Genomic DNA, 16,896 nt, shown 5'->3' with positions numbered 1-16,896 from the left:
TCTGTCACACACACACACAAATGGAAAAATGGTGTGCTTGAAAAACTCAACTCTGTAATTCCTCCAAGAAATGTTTCAATACAAAGAAAAACACATACAAGCCACAAATCCTCTCAAAATCCCACAGCACACCTACACCCACACCCACAGGTGCTCGCTAAATAATGTGTTATCAATGAGGAGCATGGGCAAGGGAATATTGTGTTGCCAACAGAGAATCCTCGTTCTCTCTCGCTCTCTCTCTGTCACACACACACACAAATGGAAAAATGGTGTGCTTGAAAAACTCAACTCTGTAATTCCTCCAAGAAATGTTTCAATACAAAGAAAAACACATACAAGCCACAAATCCTCTCAAAATCCCACAGCACACCTACACCCACACCCACAGGTGCTCGCTAAATAATGTGTTATCAATGAGGAGCATGGGCAAGGGAATATTGTGTTGCCAACAGAGAATCCTCGTTCTCTCTCTCGCTCTCTCTCTGTCACACACACACACAAATGGAAAAATGGTGTGCTTGAAAAACTCAACTCTGTAATTCCTCCAAGAAATGTTTCAATACAAAGAAAAACACATACAAGCCACAAATCCTCTCAAAATCCCACAGCACACCTACACCCACACCCACAGGTGCTCGCTAAATAATGTGTTATCAATGAGGAGCATGGGCAAGGGAATATTGTGTTGCCAACAGAGAATCCTCGTTCTCTCTCGCTCTCTCTGTCACACACACACACAAATGGAAAAATGGTGTGCTTGAAAAACTCAACTCTGTAATTCCTCCAAGAAATGTTTCAATACAAAGAAAAACACATACAAGCCACAAATCCTCTCGCAAAATCCCACAGCACACCTACACCCACACCCACAGGTGCTCGCTAAATAATGTGTTATCAATGAGGAGCATGGGCAAGGGAATATTGTGTTGCCAACAGAGAATCCTCGTTCTCTCTCGCTCTCTCTGTCACACACACACACAAATGGAAAAATGGTGTGCTTGAAAAACTCAACTCTGTAATTCCTCCAAGAAATGTTTCAATACAAAGAAAAACACATACAAGCCACAAATCCTCTCAAAATCCCACAGCACACCTACACCCACACCCACAGGTGCTCGCTAAATAATGTGTTATCAATGAGGAGCATGGGCAAGGGAATATTGTGTTGCCAACAGAGAATCCTCGTTCTCTCTCGCTCTCTCTGTCACACACACACACAAATGGAAAAATGGTGTGCTTGAAAAACTCAACTCTGTAATTCCTCCAAGAAATGTTTCAATACAAAGAAAAACACATACAAGCCACAAATCCTCTCAAAATCCCACAGCACACCTACACCCACACCCACAGGTGCTCGCTAAATAATGTGTTATCAATGAGGAGCATGGGCAAGGGAATATTGTGTTGCCAACAGAGAATCCTCGTTCTCTCTCGCTCTCTCTGTCACACACACACACAAATGGAAAAATGGTGTGCTTGAAAAACTCAACTCTGTAATTCCTCCAAGAAATGTTTCAATACAAAGAAAAACACATACAAGCCACAAATCCTCTCAAAATCCCACAGCACACCTACACCCACACCCACAGGTGCTCGCTAAATAATGTGTTATCAATGAGGAGCATGGGCAAGGGAATATTGTGTTGCCAACAGAGAATCCTCGTTCTCTCTCGCTCTCTCTGTCACACACACACACAAATGGAAAAATGGTGTGCTTGAAAAACTCAACTCTGTAATTCCTCCAAGAAATGTTTCAATACAAAGAAAAACACATACAAGCCACAAATCCTCTCAAAATCCCACAGCACACCTACACCCACACCCACACCCACACCACACCCACACCCACACCCACAGGTGCTCGCTAAATAATGTGTTATCAATGAGGAGCATGGGCAAGGGAATATTGTGTTGCCAACAGAGAATCCTCGTTCTCTCTCGCTCTCTCTGTCACACACACACACACACAAATGGAAAAATGGTGTGCTTGAAAAACTCAACTCTGTAATTCCTCCAAGAAATGTTTCAATACAAAGAAAAACACATACAAGCCACAAATCCTCTCGCAAAATCCCACAGCACACCTACACCCACACCCACAGGTGCTCGCTAAATAATGTGTTATCAATGAGGAGCATGGGCAAGGGAATATTGTGTTGCCAACAGAGAATCCTCGTTCTCTCTCGCTCTCTCTGTCACACACACACACAAATGGAAAAATGGTGTGCTTGAAAAACTCAACTCTGTAATTCCTCCAAGAAATGTTTCAATACAAAGAAAAACACATACAAGCCACAAATCCTCTCAAAATAATACTTCTTATTCCATTGCAGTTATATATTACTGTATATTTTTTAATATTCTGTTATATTTAATTTCTATCTTCTATTCATAGGTATAAATCATTTTTTCCCCCTTATTTTTAATTACAGATCGGAAAGCATTTCAATGGAATTCGAACTGAAATGTGAAATACCCTGTGTACGAATTTTGTGAGTATAAACAGATGTTAAACTGATTTAATATCGCATGGAATCAACAGATAGACCCGAGACTACACTTGTATCCTCTTTTAACAGATGGATCAAATTATTAATTTCAACCCTCTGGTATATTTTGCTTTCTTAATTTTTATGAGAATATCAAATTGTATCAAAAGATGTGTTTCCAATTTTTTGCCATGACTTTGAGCTTTAAGGGTTTTTTCAGCTGGAACTGTGTTAGAAAAAATGAGCAAACAATTTCATCCTAAAGACTGAAGATGAGCAAGACGAAGGACTGGCACAACAACGCTCAGATCTAAACCTCGATTGAAACAGGTTAAACATGTCCACGTAGGAGTGAAGCACAGAATTTCTTCTTAAAGCTGACATTTTAAATACACTTCAATTGACAAAAGTATTGGGACGCCTGCCTTTTTCATCCATATATGGTTCTTCCCCAAACTGTTATTACAAATTTGGAGGCACACAATCACATTTTCCCTTCAAATAAACTCAGAGACTCAAACCAACCCAGATCCATATTAGGTGTCCACAAACTTTTATAAAAGTAATTGTGTCGTTATTGTTATTGTGTAGAAAATTATTCACACAAAGTGGACGATTACAAACTATGATTTGTCTGAAAATTAAACATCAAACTGTCATTAAATTTGTCATCTTAAGAGGATTCACTGAAGTGATGGCAACGAAAAGCAATACGAAAGAATGAACACTTGTATTCATTATGAAACATTTATGTGGAATAAAAATGTAGTATAATAAAACATAAAAACACTAATTAACGGATGCTGAATAAATAAACTCTCTTATGTGACTCTTTCCGGAGAATTCTCAATACCAGAAGTTCACTTGTCTTTTTAATTCAGCAGAAACACATTTGGGTTTTTTTTTTGTTTTGTTTTTTCACTGCAAATGTACATGCAAAAAAAAAATCCATGAAGTAAAGTGATCAATCTTTAAGCACACTTTGAATCCCTGTGCATTCTGTCAATTTAGAACAGTGAAACAAAAAATACATACAAAAATGCCAATGAACTCTGGCCTAACCAAGACACCAAATACACTAAATGTCCAAAAGTTTGTGGACAACTGACCGGAAGATTCATTTGTGTGTTTTGAAAATCCCACATTAAATCTCCATTCACTGTTACAATATAACCTCTAATCTTCTGGGAAGACAGGTGTCCCGATATCTTTGGCTATATAGTTCAGCTTATTTCTAAACGGCTAAAAAAAAATTTACGAAATGAGGTTGTAATGTAATATCAATGTATATGTAGTATAGAAGCAATTCTATTTTACTCCACACTAAAACAAAGAGCCAAACACAAACTCATGTCTGAAGTGTGATAATGCATTCTAATAATTGATTGTAAGAAATGGCTGCGCATGCCAACCACGCTTCAGCTGATCAGCTTCCAAACAGGATGACTGGACACAGGAACGCACACTTTAATAAAAAATAGTAACTAAAAGAGGCCTTTGTTGCTAACTGCTGTACGGTGCACAAGGCTGGAGGAATCAAAGAAAGGAACGAGAGAAGCAAGACGAGGACAGGAATACAGAGACTGGGTCAGACGAGGAGATGAGGAAGACTAGGAGAAAGGCATACGCTTTTGCAAGGACGCAATCTTTAATAAAATTCACATCATTTTATAAGTTTCGAGTTGGAAATAAAAACACTTTGTCCTCATTCTCCTATTAACTCAATGCACTGTATAAAATATAATTTTGAATTGAGGTACTCAATCTTTCTTGAATAAATTTAGCACACCAAATGTATTGGGACACCTGATTTTTCCAGACATATGTGGGTCTTTCCCGAACTATTACCACAAAACCGGAGGCACACATTTGAACGAGATGTCTTTGCCACAAAACCAGCACCAATGGTTTACATGGGTTGGAGTTATAGAGCTCTGACCTCAACCTTATTGAACCTTTGGGATGAACATTGAATGCTGGCTCACCTCACTTACATCAGTACATGACTTTGCTAACACCCTTGTAGGTGAATGAGCACAGAATTTACACAAGCACACTCCTAAAACTAATGGAGCATCTTTCCAGAAGAATGGCATGGCAGTTATTGCAACAGCATATTGCAGGGGTCACCAACTGGCGGACTTCGGTCTGAATCTGTACGGCAAGATGGGTCTAGCCCGCAAATGCCTTTTCACATAACAGAATAAATATATGCCAAACGCTATTTTCTAATAAAATCTAATTTATATCAGGCACACCAAGGTCAGCTCAGTAAGCCGTTTGGGTCGCTACTACAGTTACTATGCGCACTGTTGCTACGATCAGACATGCAGTTGTGCGTGCAATGAAGGCAGCAATGAGCGATGCAAGAACAGATAAAACTTTCAGTGAGTGAAAAACAATGGCAATCTTGAAAATAAGGAAAATTGATGCTGGAAACCGAGTTTTTCGAGATGCTTCCACCTATAAGTTCAACTCAGTTCAGTCTAAATGACGATTTTATTTAATTTTCATTTGAGGTTATTAACATTTTTAGGGATGTAAAGGAACTGTACAAATGAACAGATCAAATGTTTTTTGCACTTTTGCATTTTTTCAACACTGGCACTTTATTTTTTGCCTGTTTGTGTCTCTGAATGATTTTGCTGATGATATTTTACCAACTTGAAGCATAGAGACAAGAGAGCAATCTTAAACATTAGATACATTTAGTTAGATAGAGACAATAAGTGTAAAGTTAAAATGTAATATGAGATTTTTTTATTTCTCTTTTTTACCAAGTGAGGAATGCGTTCGTTACTTATGATCTGTGATCTCATTTCAGCAGAAACAAACAAAAAAAAACACTTTAAGCCTTTTCTTTTATTTATTTATTTATTTTTAAATTTTTTATCTATAATTTGTCCAATAAAAATGTTGTCTACACTCATTTCTCTAATCTGGCAAAAAGCATCAATTCATGTTTTTAGGTATATAATCAGCTGGCAAGGAGGATTCATTTACTGGACCTTAAGCAATTTTAGTTGAAGACCTCTGACATATAGGATCCAAAATAGGGAATTCAAAAAGCTCAAATTAAATTGTTGGATGGCAACAAACCTTTGTCCATATAGTGTATGAATACAGCATTCCCACATAAATGGTGCGTCAGAACAACCAGGATAATTAAGCTGCCATTAGAAAAAAAATTTATTTCTTCTTTAATTTAACCAGCCACCTACCTTATGTCTATTTCTGATGTGATCACACATGGAAAGCATGTACTGCCTACCATTTTGCAAGATTTGTTCTTGATTATGCAGAGACACAGATCATGAATTTGTTTTTTTGTCATCTTGAAAAATACAATTCAGCTGGAATGTGGCAATATTTAAAACATATACCAAGGTTTTATGTCATGTAAAAAAAAAACTCTCCAATTTTGTTATATATAAATGTGACCACATTTCAATTCTATTTTATGTTCTATTTAACCCTTTCCCTTTCTATTCCTTACCTGTGTGCACTATATATTTGACTATGTGGATGAAATTTCAGTCCTTTCTTTCTTAGTGAGTGCCCTTTTTTTTAAATATTATGACCATTAGTCGTAGAGCGCAACTGGATTCCGGCCATATTTTGTTTCATTAGAACTGCTGCCCAGTATTAAGATTAAGTCTGTCGCTCTCTCTCATATGCAGACGACTCCTCAGGATGTGTGGAGTAAAACCATTTCTTTCTCTCTATTTCTGAATTGATTTTTCTGTGGAGAAAATCCGAAAAGTTGCCAATCCGTCCAAATCTCCAAACCTCTTTATTATTCCTGCATTGAAACATGAGATGTTCATACATCATGTCATTCTCTTTTCCCTCCCAATCACATAGGCAGATTATGCTTATGTCAACTCTCTGCATAGGATGGTAAGTAGCTGATAAATGGTACCTCTATACCTGCATCCCGAAGGCTCATCCAGTCTGACAATAGCCTACCAGTTAAACACCACGTTCTACTCAGGCCTCTGCATTATCAAGGAACGACACTGGCTCTGCGCATGCCAAGCTATGAATAAGCTATGGTAAGCACTAAGCTAGTTCTAACCCTGAAGATATTTTAGAGTAAGGGTACTCTGTCTATTCCTCAAGTTCTTCTTTAGTCCACCCAGACACTCAAATAAATTTTATTTTGCCAGGCAAAGTAATAAAAATAAAATCTGCTGTACACTATGTACAAAAACAATGCTAATGCTAATTATTGTAATGGGAAAATGATATAAAAAGTGCTGGTAGGCTATCAGTAGAGACAAGAAAATATTGTTGACTAAACTAGTTATAAGTGAACATGCATGCAGAGAATCTTCACAGGTCCACACCTTGCCTTACAGTGAACAACTAATCTGCTGGGGTTGTATATCAGTGCAGTGTCAATGTCGAAATGGAACCTACTCCATCTTGGCTAAAGAAAAATAAAAAGTAAAATAAAAGTTTTTCAAAATGTAAATTTAATTCATGACATGTTCAAGTATTGTTGTTAAAAGTGTCATTAAAGTATTTTGTGATTTGTAAAGTGATTTGTGGATGGATGGGGAGGATTAAGCGAATTATTTGCCGAGTACAGCGAGCCGAATCAGCGTGTGCTGTGGGTAGGCTTAGTGATGCTAGCGAGTTAATGGCTACAATTTGATTTGTGCAGGTAGTAAAGCTGGCGAAGCAGCCACGTTTATTTTGTTTCTTTCTTTATTCCTTCCAGAATTGTTTGAGTGTTGGCAAAAATAAACTCTCCAGTACTGCTGCGACCCTGTAACGACTCGTCATTCCACAACACAATGCAAAGAACACGAGCACCCGTCAGAACTGAACACGACCGGTTACATTTGCATCTCCTGCTTTAACATAAACTCAATCCAATCCAATTCCATTCAATACAATTTTATTTGTATAGCACTTTTAACAATAGACTTTGTCCCAAAGCAGCTTTACAGAATAAATAGATTAAGAATATACAATTTAGTGTAATAAAGTAGCCAGACATAAAAACGGAACCCATCCTCATCTTACTGACACTGAATGTTCATTATAGCTCCATCATTGCTGAGGTCATAATCTGTTCATTGATGGTTGCTTGAATGCAAATCTGTTCATGGCAGTTGCAGAACTAACCTATTGTAGCAAACTGTTTGCATTAATTAAGGTCTAAATCCATCTTCATGGTAAAATAGTCAAATAAATAATTATTAATTTCACTAATTTAATAGTAATATAAGATTGTATCTATAATTCACTCTGTTATCCTTATTAATTTACAGTATATTAATCTGTGTATGATTATATATTTATTTATTTATTTTACAATTTGTATTTTTTCTTTGCTGTCAAATATGCCACATATAGCGCATACTCTGTATATCAAATAGTAAAGGTTTTTTACTTTTCATCTGTACATTACAGCACAGCAAAATTCTTTCTTCAAATATACCAGCTATGTTAGAAAACTGGTGTCAGAGCACAGGGTTAGCCATGATACAGCACCCCTGGAACACAGAGGGTTAAGGGCCTTGCAGCTTGGCAACACTGGGGCTTGTATCCTGCCATTCCAATCCATAAGCCTTAACCACTGATCTACCACTTCCACGATATGAAAAGAAATGGAGCTTCCACTACCAAAATAAGCCACCAACAACAATTACTATACATTAGATATAGCATAAGTAATTAGATACATATACCCTTACAATAGTATAAAAAAATAATAGTATAAAACCAAGATAAATTTTTATTTTTTTTTAAATAACATGTATTGGTGCAAGTATCCACTTGGCCCAGTGTCACACAAATGAACCTTTAGTTAACTGTTGACATTTAATACATATTAAAGTACTTCTTAAAATTTCTATTAAAATATAAAAAATTCTTACCAGTTCCTGGTCGTCCCATAATGATGTCCTTGCATGGCACAGGATGCAAAGTCTCTGCAGGAAGTAAAAGTGGCAACAAAGCTGTTGGGGCAGGATGACATGGAACTGGCTGCTGCAATTTTGTTATTCCACACTTTCCTTGATCTCCTCCTCCTGAACCAAAGGAAGCCGAATCAGGGGCAGGACTGGGCACAGATATGCAAGCCAAGGTAGGGCTAGACTGAGTGGTGAGGCTTGTAGGGTTGGAATTCGGAAGGGAAGAGATGGAAGACACCAGAACCAAAGTTGATGAAGGGCTATGCAATAAGACGGCCCCATTAGTGGAAGCTGCACCATTAATTGGAACAGGCATCTGTAATCCTGCACTAGACAAAACACCAGTCATGCTGTCATGCTTGGGATTTATACCATCTTTATCTGCAATCTTTACCAGTGGACATTCTGTAAATTTTGCCAACGGTACCTCAGGATTTCGTACAATTACTGGAGAGTCTCGCAGTGTCTGCTGAGGGACTGCACGTTGTGCCCCTGATTCTAAGGTTAAAGGAGAAGGTGGGAGTGAAGAAGCTGTGGATGAGGTGGGCCTTTTACTGTGAGAGAAAGTGGTTGTTAAAGGAGAAAGTACATGAAAGGAAGTGCCTACTGAGAGATCTCCTGTGCTATGGTCCAGTTCAAGTTTGGTGCCATCCTGCATAACAAGAGCAGTGGGTTGTGAGGTATCTGATTTATGCTTGTTAGGACTTACAGGTACAGTAAAGGTTAAACTGGTTTGGAATGGTGGTACAATGCCAGATGCAATTCTCTCCCGATCCTTCTCTGCCACTAAGGTACTAAGCTTGGAGTTGCTAGTACCACTGGTATGTCTGTGTCGACGAGAAGGCAAGACTGTTAAAGTTGTAATAGGACTAAAATTTGCAGGACGAAAACCAAAGAGTGGAGAAGGGGAGGGAGAGGGAGTCGGAGAGAAAGGTGACTGATTTGATATAGGGGAAAATGAGGGCGTCCCTGATCGTGAACTTCCCAAAGACACTAGCATGGTAGCAGCCTCACATTCATCAAAGTCAAACCGTGAAAAATCCTGTGGCAAAAGTGATGGAAGAACAAGACGTGGTCGCGAGTCAGTTCCCCGACTGCTGGTCTCACTACTGTCTCGTGATGTCTCCTCCCAGTCAAACTCACTGCTCGCCCCACCTCGCAGGTCTGAAGGGGTTGCAGTTCCTGAACTACTCCCTCCTCCTCTCTTTAGCTCCCGCTCTCCACCTGCACCTTCAATCTCTTTAGTGCGCATGGAGAGATGTCGAGAGCAGTAGCCCCTACGTTGAGACTCTTTCATGCAACTGTCCTTTGAACATAAACGCCGCCACTGCTTTCCATTAAATTTTTTGCGAATACCATTGGGTGTACACACCACGTCACCTTTCTTATATATTTGCTGAGCAGCAGAAAGTGGAGTTCGTGATCGTGAGGAGGAGGCAGACGATGAGGCAGAACTCCCTGGGGTAGGGGCAGATGGAGTGGAGGTCTTGTCCAAGGGTATAAGAGAACGTTTTGAGTTAGGTGAGGGCAGCACAGTTGTAGAAAGGGGTTGCAAAGGAACTCCATTGGAGCCAACAAAAGCAGACAAAGCGGGTTGATGAGTGCTGCCAGATATTGGAATAGTCAAGTGGGTGCCCAAGGTTGTGCCAGCAAGACCTTGGACAACAGAAATGGGACTTGAGTATCCAGAAGGCTTAGAAATGAGTTGTCTATGGTCATTGGGTCTGATTGATTTAGGTACTCTTGAAACCAAAGTTCCTACTGCATCTTGAAGAGGTGCCAGATTAAGCCTTAAAACTTCCAAATCAACCTCTGGAGTCTGTAGTTGTTTTCTTTCTCTCTCTCTTTCTTTTGCTCTTTCTTTATCTGTGTCTTCAGCCACCTCTCTTCCGGTCACTATGATTAGTGCACTGTTTGACATCAAAATTGCTGGAGAGGGTGTAGATGAAGAAGTTGGTGTGCCCTCATACAGTTGACCACCAATATCAGAATTCTTCTGAGGTGGCCTAGAACTTCCCATAGTCATTCCCCTACTAATCTGACACATCTCTCTCTCTACATCCATATCTTCTCTTCTTTCTTTTTCTTCTTTCTTTTGCACTTCGCCTTCCCATGGTGGGACAAGAAGGCGCAGGCTCTGTCGGGAGACCCACACAGCCTGAATTCCAGTTCTCTGTTGCTTTTCATCTTGTTTGTTTCCTGATTTTTTGTGATTATTCTCTTCTTGCAGTAGCACTCTGTATGGGCAAGCAACAGCTGGATGGGAATCTACCTGTGACACTACTCCTTCCCTATACCATTCCTTTCCTTTATCTTCTCCATAAGGCACACAAACATGTGTCCCGACATCCACTGGATCATGGCCTGGTGGAGGGGCATCTAAAATAAGGTCTATTGTTTGGTCTGGGTGATTTACCAGTGTATTAAATGGAAGCAAAAGTTGCATCTCCTCCCCATCAATATGCAATTCTATACTGAGCTGCTCTTTGGTAGCCCCACGCACCACACCACGGATAAAAACACACTCGCTAAATGCCTCTTCTCCTTTTACCTCCTTCATTCTCTGATGACGAGCTAGCACCCTCTGATTCTTGAGTCCTTTAGCCAATGCCTCAGCTATTTCCGAAAAACTTTCTTGCAAAGGTTGTTGGTTGTTTTGGGTAAGGAGTGGATCAAAGGATAGTGGTCTGTTTAATGGGTATTTTGGTATGTTTAAGGTAGTCCCTATATTTTGGTACACATTAGAGGGCTCCACCACCGGAGATTTCTCACTGGCTGTTTCTGTGGACGATGAGCAAGCTGAGTTTGGGGCAACCTCTCCAAATGCAACTGTTTTCATCTGGTCCACTAGGCTTTTTGTAACACATGGAACTTCATCGTTGATAACCTCTCCCACATCCCCTCTCAGTGATGAGGTTTCTGTGCTTGTTTTATAGTCTGCTAAAACGTTGTTGTTTATGTTAGCAGTCTTTACAACATCTTCATCTTTCATCACAACATTATTAGCTAGAGGGAGGCTATTAGGAGTAATAGAGTTACTAAGTTTACCGAGGTGATTGCTATTAGGTGCAAGCGAAGGTACAGGAGGAGTGATTGGAGAGGGGCTGACAGTTCCATGTTCATACATATACTTTTTCTTAGGCACTCTGGCTTTGAAGGTAGCTGTTTTCCTACTGGAGAGTGTGATGGGACTATGATTGGTTATAATAGAGTTGCTTTTGTCGGAGCTGTTGGCTGCCGTGTTTGTGCTGAGTGAGTTGCTGGTTATACTGTTTGTCATGGTAATATTATGTGTTTTTGAGTTAGTATTTTCAGGAGTAGTCATTTTATTGACCCTTACTACAATTTGTTCGGCTTGGTCTACGTCTACAGACAGTCCTTTTATCTGTCCTTTTAGCCCTTCCTTGTTGGGAGTATTGCTCCTCTTGGCTGTCTTTCCTTCAGAGTTGTCCAACTTGGACGGAGCATTTTTCTGGGATGACACTGCAGCAGGTGTAGTTTGTGATTGTCTGTCATGTTTATCGCCTCTCTTCCTCACACTTTTTGCCCGTGTGGACAGAGGAGAGCGCCCTCTCTGTTTTTTCAGAGATCTCATCGTTGTCCACCTTTATTGAAAAATCTCGTAATCTTCTATTATGGATTTCTTTTCTTCTTATTCCTAAGCGGGCTCACTCAGAGTGGCTTTGATGTTATTACACCTTGCGACAGTCTGTAATGAGAAAAAGGGAATTTGCCTTAGTGTATATGTGAAAGAAAATAAAAAAATAGACAAACTAACAACATAGCAGTGAGGAAAGGGGTCCAAACTTTTTCCTATCATCCTGAAGCCTTCCTGCTACTCTGAACCAGGTACAGGTAAAACCCCTTTTTTTTTCCAAGAATGTATGGTAACTCTCTTTGGCCTGCTATCGATTAACAGGACACAACAAAAAAACTTCAAAAACATTCACAGCTCATATTATCTGAGATGATATTATCATAATCATGTTTAAGATAAACATCAGAGTCGTAAATAAATGTGTGTTTTAGTGGTAGCTCAAGTCAAATCAAATGGCTTTATTACAAATGGCTTTATTTCAATCATATACATTTGTACAATACAAAGTGTGAAATGCAAAACAGTTTCTCCAGGACCAAAATGCTACATAAGAAAACATAGAGTTACATGAGAACTAGCAGTACAGTTCGAAAACAAAAGTAGATCTACATACAGGACCACGTAAAGTGTGTGCGACCCATATTTTTGCAACCACAATACAATAAGAAGCAAGTTTTTTTCATTATTACTTAAGCAACCGCTGGCAATGTTTCTGGCTTCTTGCCATTCTGTGTACTACAATAACCAACAAATGTTTTTGTCCAGGCCTAAAATTTTTACCTCATAGGTCTTTTGATGGTATAACACTATTACCAGACTGTAAAATAAATGTAATGAACAAACATAAATTGTGGTTTACCTTTTGCCCTTTTGCTTAAAAAAAAAAAGGCAAATGGAAGTAAGAAGGAAATGTGATGGTATTTTATTCCCAGCAAACTGGAGTAAGCATTTCACAGTTCTACTGATTCACTTTTTATCTAAAAAGTTGTAGTTAATATTTTTTCTATATACCGGTAATCCATAGTCCAAAATTTCATTGAGATAAGAAACCTAATAAAGTGTTACAAAATCCTGCTTGTATACAATGTTAAATGATACACAGATATGTGCAAATGTCTTTTTAAAATTTCCGTACATGCAAAATTACTATACCCTGCAGTAGACGAAACCAAAAAATCAAACATTATGAATTGTGATTGCACTTTATTCCTTTATAGAAAAAATTTACTGGTATGCTATGCCAAGCAACCTGGAGGTAACATGTCACAGTTCTACTGAATCCCTTTGTCTGGTTGCCAGGCCACCTTAATTACAATTTTTATATTAAAATTTTATTCTAACTTCTAGCACCCTATCTGGCACACTTTTTCTTTGAAATATACATGATAATGTGTGAGAAATCATGGTTAATATAATATATATATATATATATATATATATATATATATATATATATATATATATATATATATATATATATAACTATAATTTCCCTGAATTAAGAAAAACAGCTTCAGACACACTTGGAATCCAGACAGCTTGTTGCTCCAAATGCTTTCGTCAATTGGAGATTTCTTTCTGACCTTGCAATCCAGTTCCAGAGCAGTTCAATAGGATTTAGGTGTGGTGCCTGGGCAGGTCATTCAATGATAGATAACACTCCACTTACAGAGCTTAAACATATTCTTCGGGTATTCATCTTGTTTGTTGGTTCCAATTAGTCCCAGTCTGGATGGAAATGCATGGTGGTGAAGTATAGAATGGTAGCCATGCTGGTTCCATGTTCCTTTTACCTACAATAAGTCTCCACTGTTCCTTGCTCCAAAACAACCCCAAACCATTAAGCTTCCACCTCCATGATTGACTGTGGGTGTGAGACAGTCTGCTAACATCTTCTCCCCTGTACTACATCTTATATAAGGTCTTCATATGTTAACATAAGTCATTCACTGTTCAAAACTTGTTCGTTTTTTGCCTTTTACTGTTTGTTGCACATAAGCAAAATAAATATTTGTGTCTCAAAAAAAAAAAAAAACAACACAAAAAAAAACCAAAAGATGTGCATGTAACAATATATAGCAAACATGTCAAATATGTTCTCTTTCTATCTCTCTCTCATACATGCACACAATTTTTTTCATGGAAAAACATATTTAGCTTCCATGCAGCCCTACAAAATTGTAGGAAGTGAAAAGGCTTGGCACGTACTGTGTTTAACTGGAAATACACCAGTAGTGCTCTCTCTCTCTCTCACACACACACACACACACACACACACACACACACACACACAGACATATGATTCATGGTCCAAGATGCCTGTGAACGGAGAATGTGAGAACTCTTATTTAGACATTTAAAGAAATATGCTGCTGAATTCGATTGCTGTTGATCTGTAACTGACTGCATTAGCACCAGAGATTCCTGTATATTAATGTGTAAAACTTTTTTTTTTTTTTTTTTTACTGGTGAGGATTTACACTCTATCTCTTTGTGAGGAAAAGATGCTTTACAAATATACCAAATAAATGACTACAAATAGCAGTGGTCTGGTTAAAAAAATTAAACCAGTGTTTGACTGGCCTTGTCTTTAACATCCATCAAATTGCAACAAATCTTTATGTACACTTTTGTGTAGTTTTGTGTAGAAAGAAATCAGTTGGTCTATTCTTGAAACTTTGCCATAATAGTGGTTATATGGAGACATACACAGTCTTGATCTTTCTGTGACTGCGATTTAATATACACTACATGGACAAAAGTTTGTGGACTATAGAATTCGCATGCGATTTTTGCACATCCCATTTAGTGCCTCTTGGCTGTTATAAGCTCCATTTATCTGACCGACCAAAATCATTTCTATACTATTTAACCTTAATAATATTGCATGTATAATATTGCAAAATCATTGAAACAGCACCATAATAAATAATAAAGGATAAAAGATCATGCTATAAAGGATGACATTCAATAACAGCATGTCATTTTAAACTATTAAACACCAGAGTAAAAATACACAATATGGACGAAGGTTTGTGGACACCTGAGCATAAGATTCGTATGTGCTCTCTAAACATTCCGATCGACATATAGTCCTGCTCAAATGTTCAACCTCCATTCTACTGGGAAGATGTTCCACTAGATTTTGAAGTGTGCTTGTGGGGATTTTTTGCTCATTTAGCCACAAGAATGTTTATAAAGTGATGTAGGGTGAGAGTTTGCAGAGTTTGAGGTCAGAGCTCTATAGCAGGCCACTCAAGATCTTCTATGCTGGAACAGTTTTGGGTCTCCTAGTTCAAGTAAATGGAAAATTGAAAGCATCCACATCCAATCCACAATACAATATACAATTGTGTGCCTCAGAATTTGTGGTGACAGTTTTGGGAGGAACCACATACGGCTGGAAAAGTCAGGTGTCCCAATATTTTTGTCCTTGTAGTGTGCTTAAGCTCAAATGATATTTAGACTATTTCTATTTAATTTAGTTTAAATTAACAAGCACCATGACCATGGTCTGACTTCCTGTCAGAACATGAACTGTATTGTATTACATAAGCATTACATATTAAATACATACATATTACATGACTACAAGTCATACTGTGGTAAAAGTGTCTCTCAATTCCCTTATTCTGGAATGGAAGTGGCTATTGTGATATACAAGAAAATTTATTAGTTGCTGCAGTTTTGATAATAACAAAATAATAAATAAATAATAAGGATAAAAAAATAACAATAATAATTATTATAATTATTATTATCATCATCATTATTATTATTACATTTTTCCAAGCAAACCTCCAATTTTTAGTCACATTACAGCATACTGGAAAAACAAGCCAAACTGGGGAAAGGATTATAAATTAGGACAAGAAGTAATGTTTTGTTGTCAGCATTTATTAAATAAATGCTGCCATTCTTTTAATTGAAAGCTGTGTGTATCCGAACGATCCCTCGATCCCATTTGTTCATTATGATATAACAGCAATATCGGGGCTATGAGTAGCGTCGATACCTCGTACTGATTTGATCCTGGCATCCTCACAGTGACTTTCTTTTTTTTTATCCCTCTCTTTCTATCCCTCTCTCGGTCTCTCTCTTCAGGCTTCTGCAAAGTTGCCAAGTTCTGCGAAATGTCACAGGCATTACGGAGACATGAATTGAGATCATTGGTGAGTGGGGTTCGTGTGCACGAGCATGCGAGTCAGTCAACATCATACTCACGCCAGTAAATCAATAAATAATATGTAAAAGAAAAGAATTATAATTTGTTAAAAAAAACAATAATAAATGAGCAAATAAATAATAATACTGTAATTATAAATTATAAAAAAAATTGCTTCTTTTTACCTCAACAGCAGTATATGCCTACTAATATAATTTCTATCTAACTTTAATAATATTGTATGATAATTATAACAATCAATAAATAAAAAGCTCATGTTATAAAGGATGTCATTTAAAACAATAAAAGTAAAAATGCAGCATATGGACAAAAGTTGATATTGAATTGTAGATGCTTTTTGAACATCTGATTCCACATTTAGTCTCCTTTTGCTGTTATAATAATCTCCACGCTTCTGGGAAGATGTTCCACTTGATTTAAGAGTGTGCTTGTGGAGATTTGTGTTCATTCAGCCACAAGAGTTTTGGTAAAGTCAGGTACTGATGTAGGTGAGGTGAGGAGGCCTGGTGTGCAGCCAGCATTCCAATTCATCCAAAAAGTGTTCAGTAGGGTTGAGGTCTAAGCTCTATAGCATGAGATCTTCCACTCCAACCCATATAAACAATATGATCATGGAGCTGGCTTTTTGCACAGGGGCATTGTCATACTGGAAAAGGTCTCCTACTTCAAGTGAAGGGAAAATTAAATGCTTCC

At 38.0% G+C, this 16,896-nt stretch overlaps 1 protein-coding gene across 6 annotated transcripts in view; it reads right to left on the bottom strand.

The window, feature by feature from the left end:
- cicb (capicua transcriptional repressor b) overlaps positions 1-16,896 on the bottom strand; it is a 50,959-nt gene that overhangs the window by 29,789 nt on the left and 4,274 nt on the right. For all 6 annotated transcript variants that reach the window (XM_046846266.1, XM_046846261.1, XM_046846260.1 and 3 more), the window contains one exon: positions 8,384-12,128. In XM_046846266.1, the coding sequence (XP_046702222.1) occupies positions 8,384-12,014 (3,631 nt within the window). In that variant the 5' untranslated portion in view covers positions 12,015-12,128. The remainder of the gene's footprint in view (positions 1-8,383; positions 12,129-16,896) is intronic.

The sequence above is a fragment of the Silurus meridionalis genome, chromosome 4 (assembly GCF_014805685.1).
Source record: "Silurus meridionalis isolate SWU-2019-XX chromosome 4, ASM1480568v1, whole genome shotgun sequence".
Taxonomy (NCBI): domain Eukaryota; kingdom Metazoa; phylum Chordata; class Actinopteri; order Siluriformes; family Siluridae; genus Silurus; species Silurus meridionalis.
This window is presented reverse-complemented; position numbering and strand designations above follow the sequence as displayed.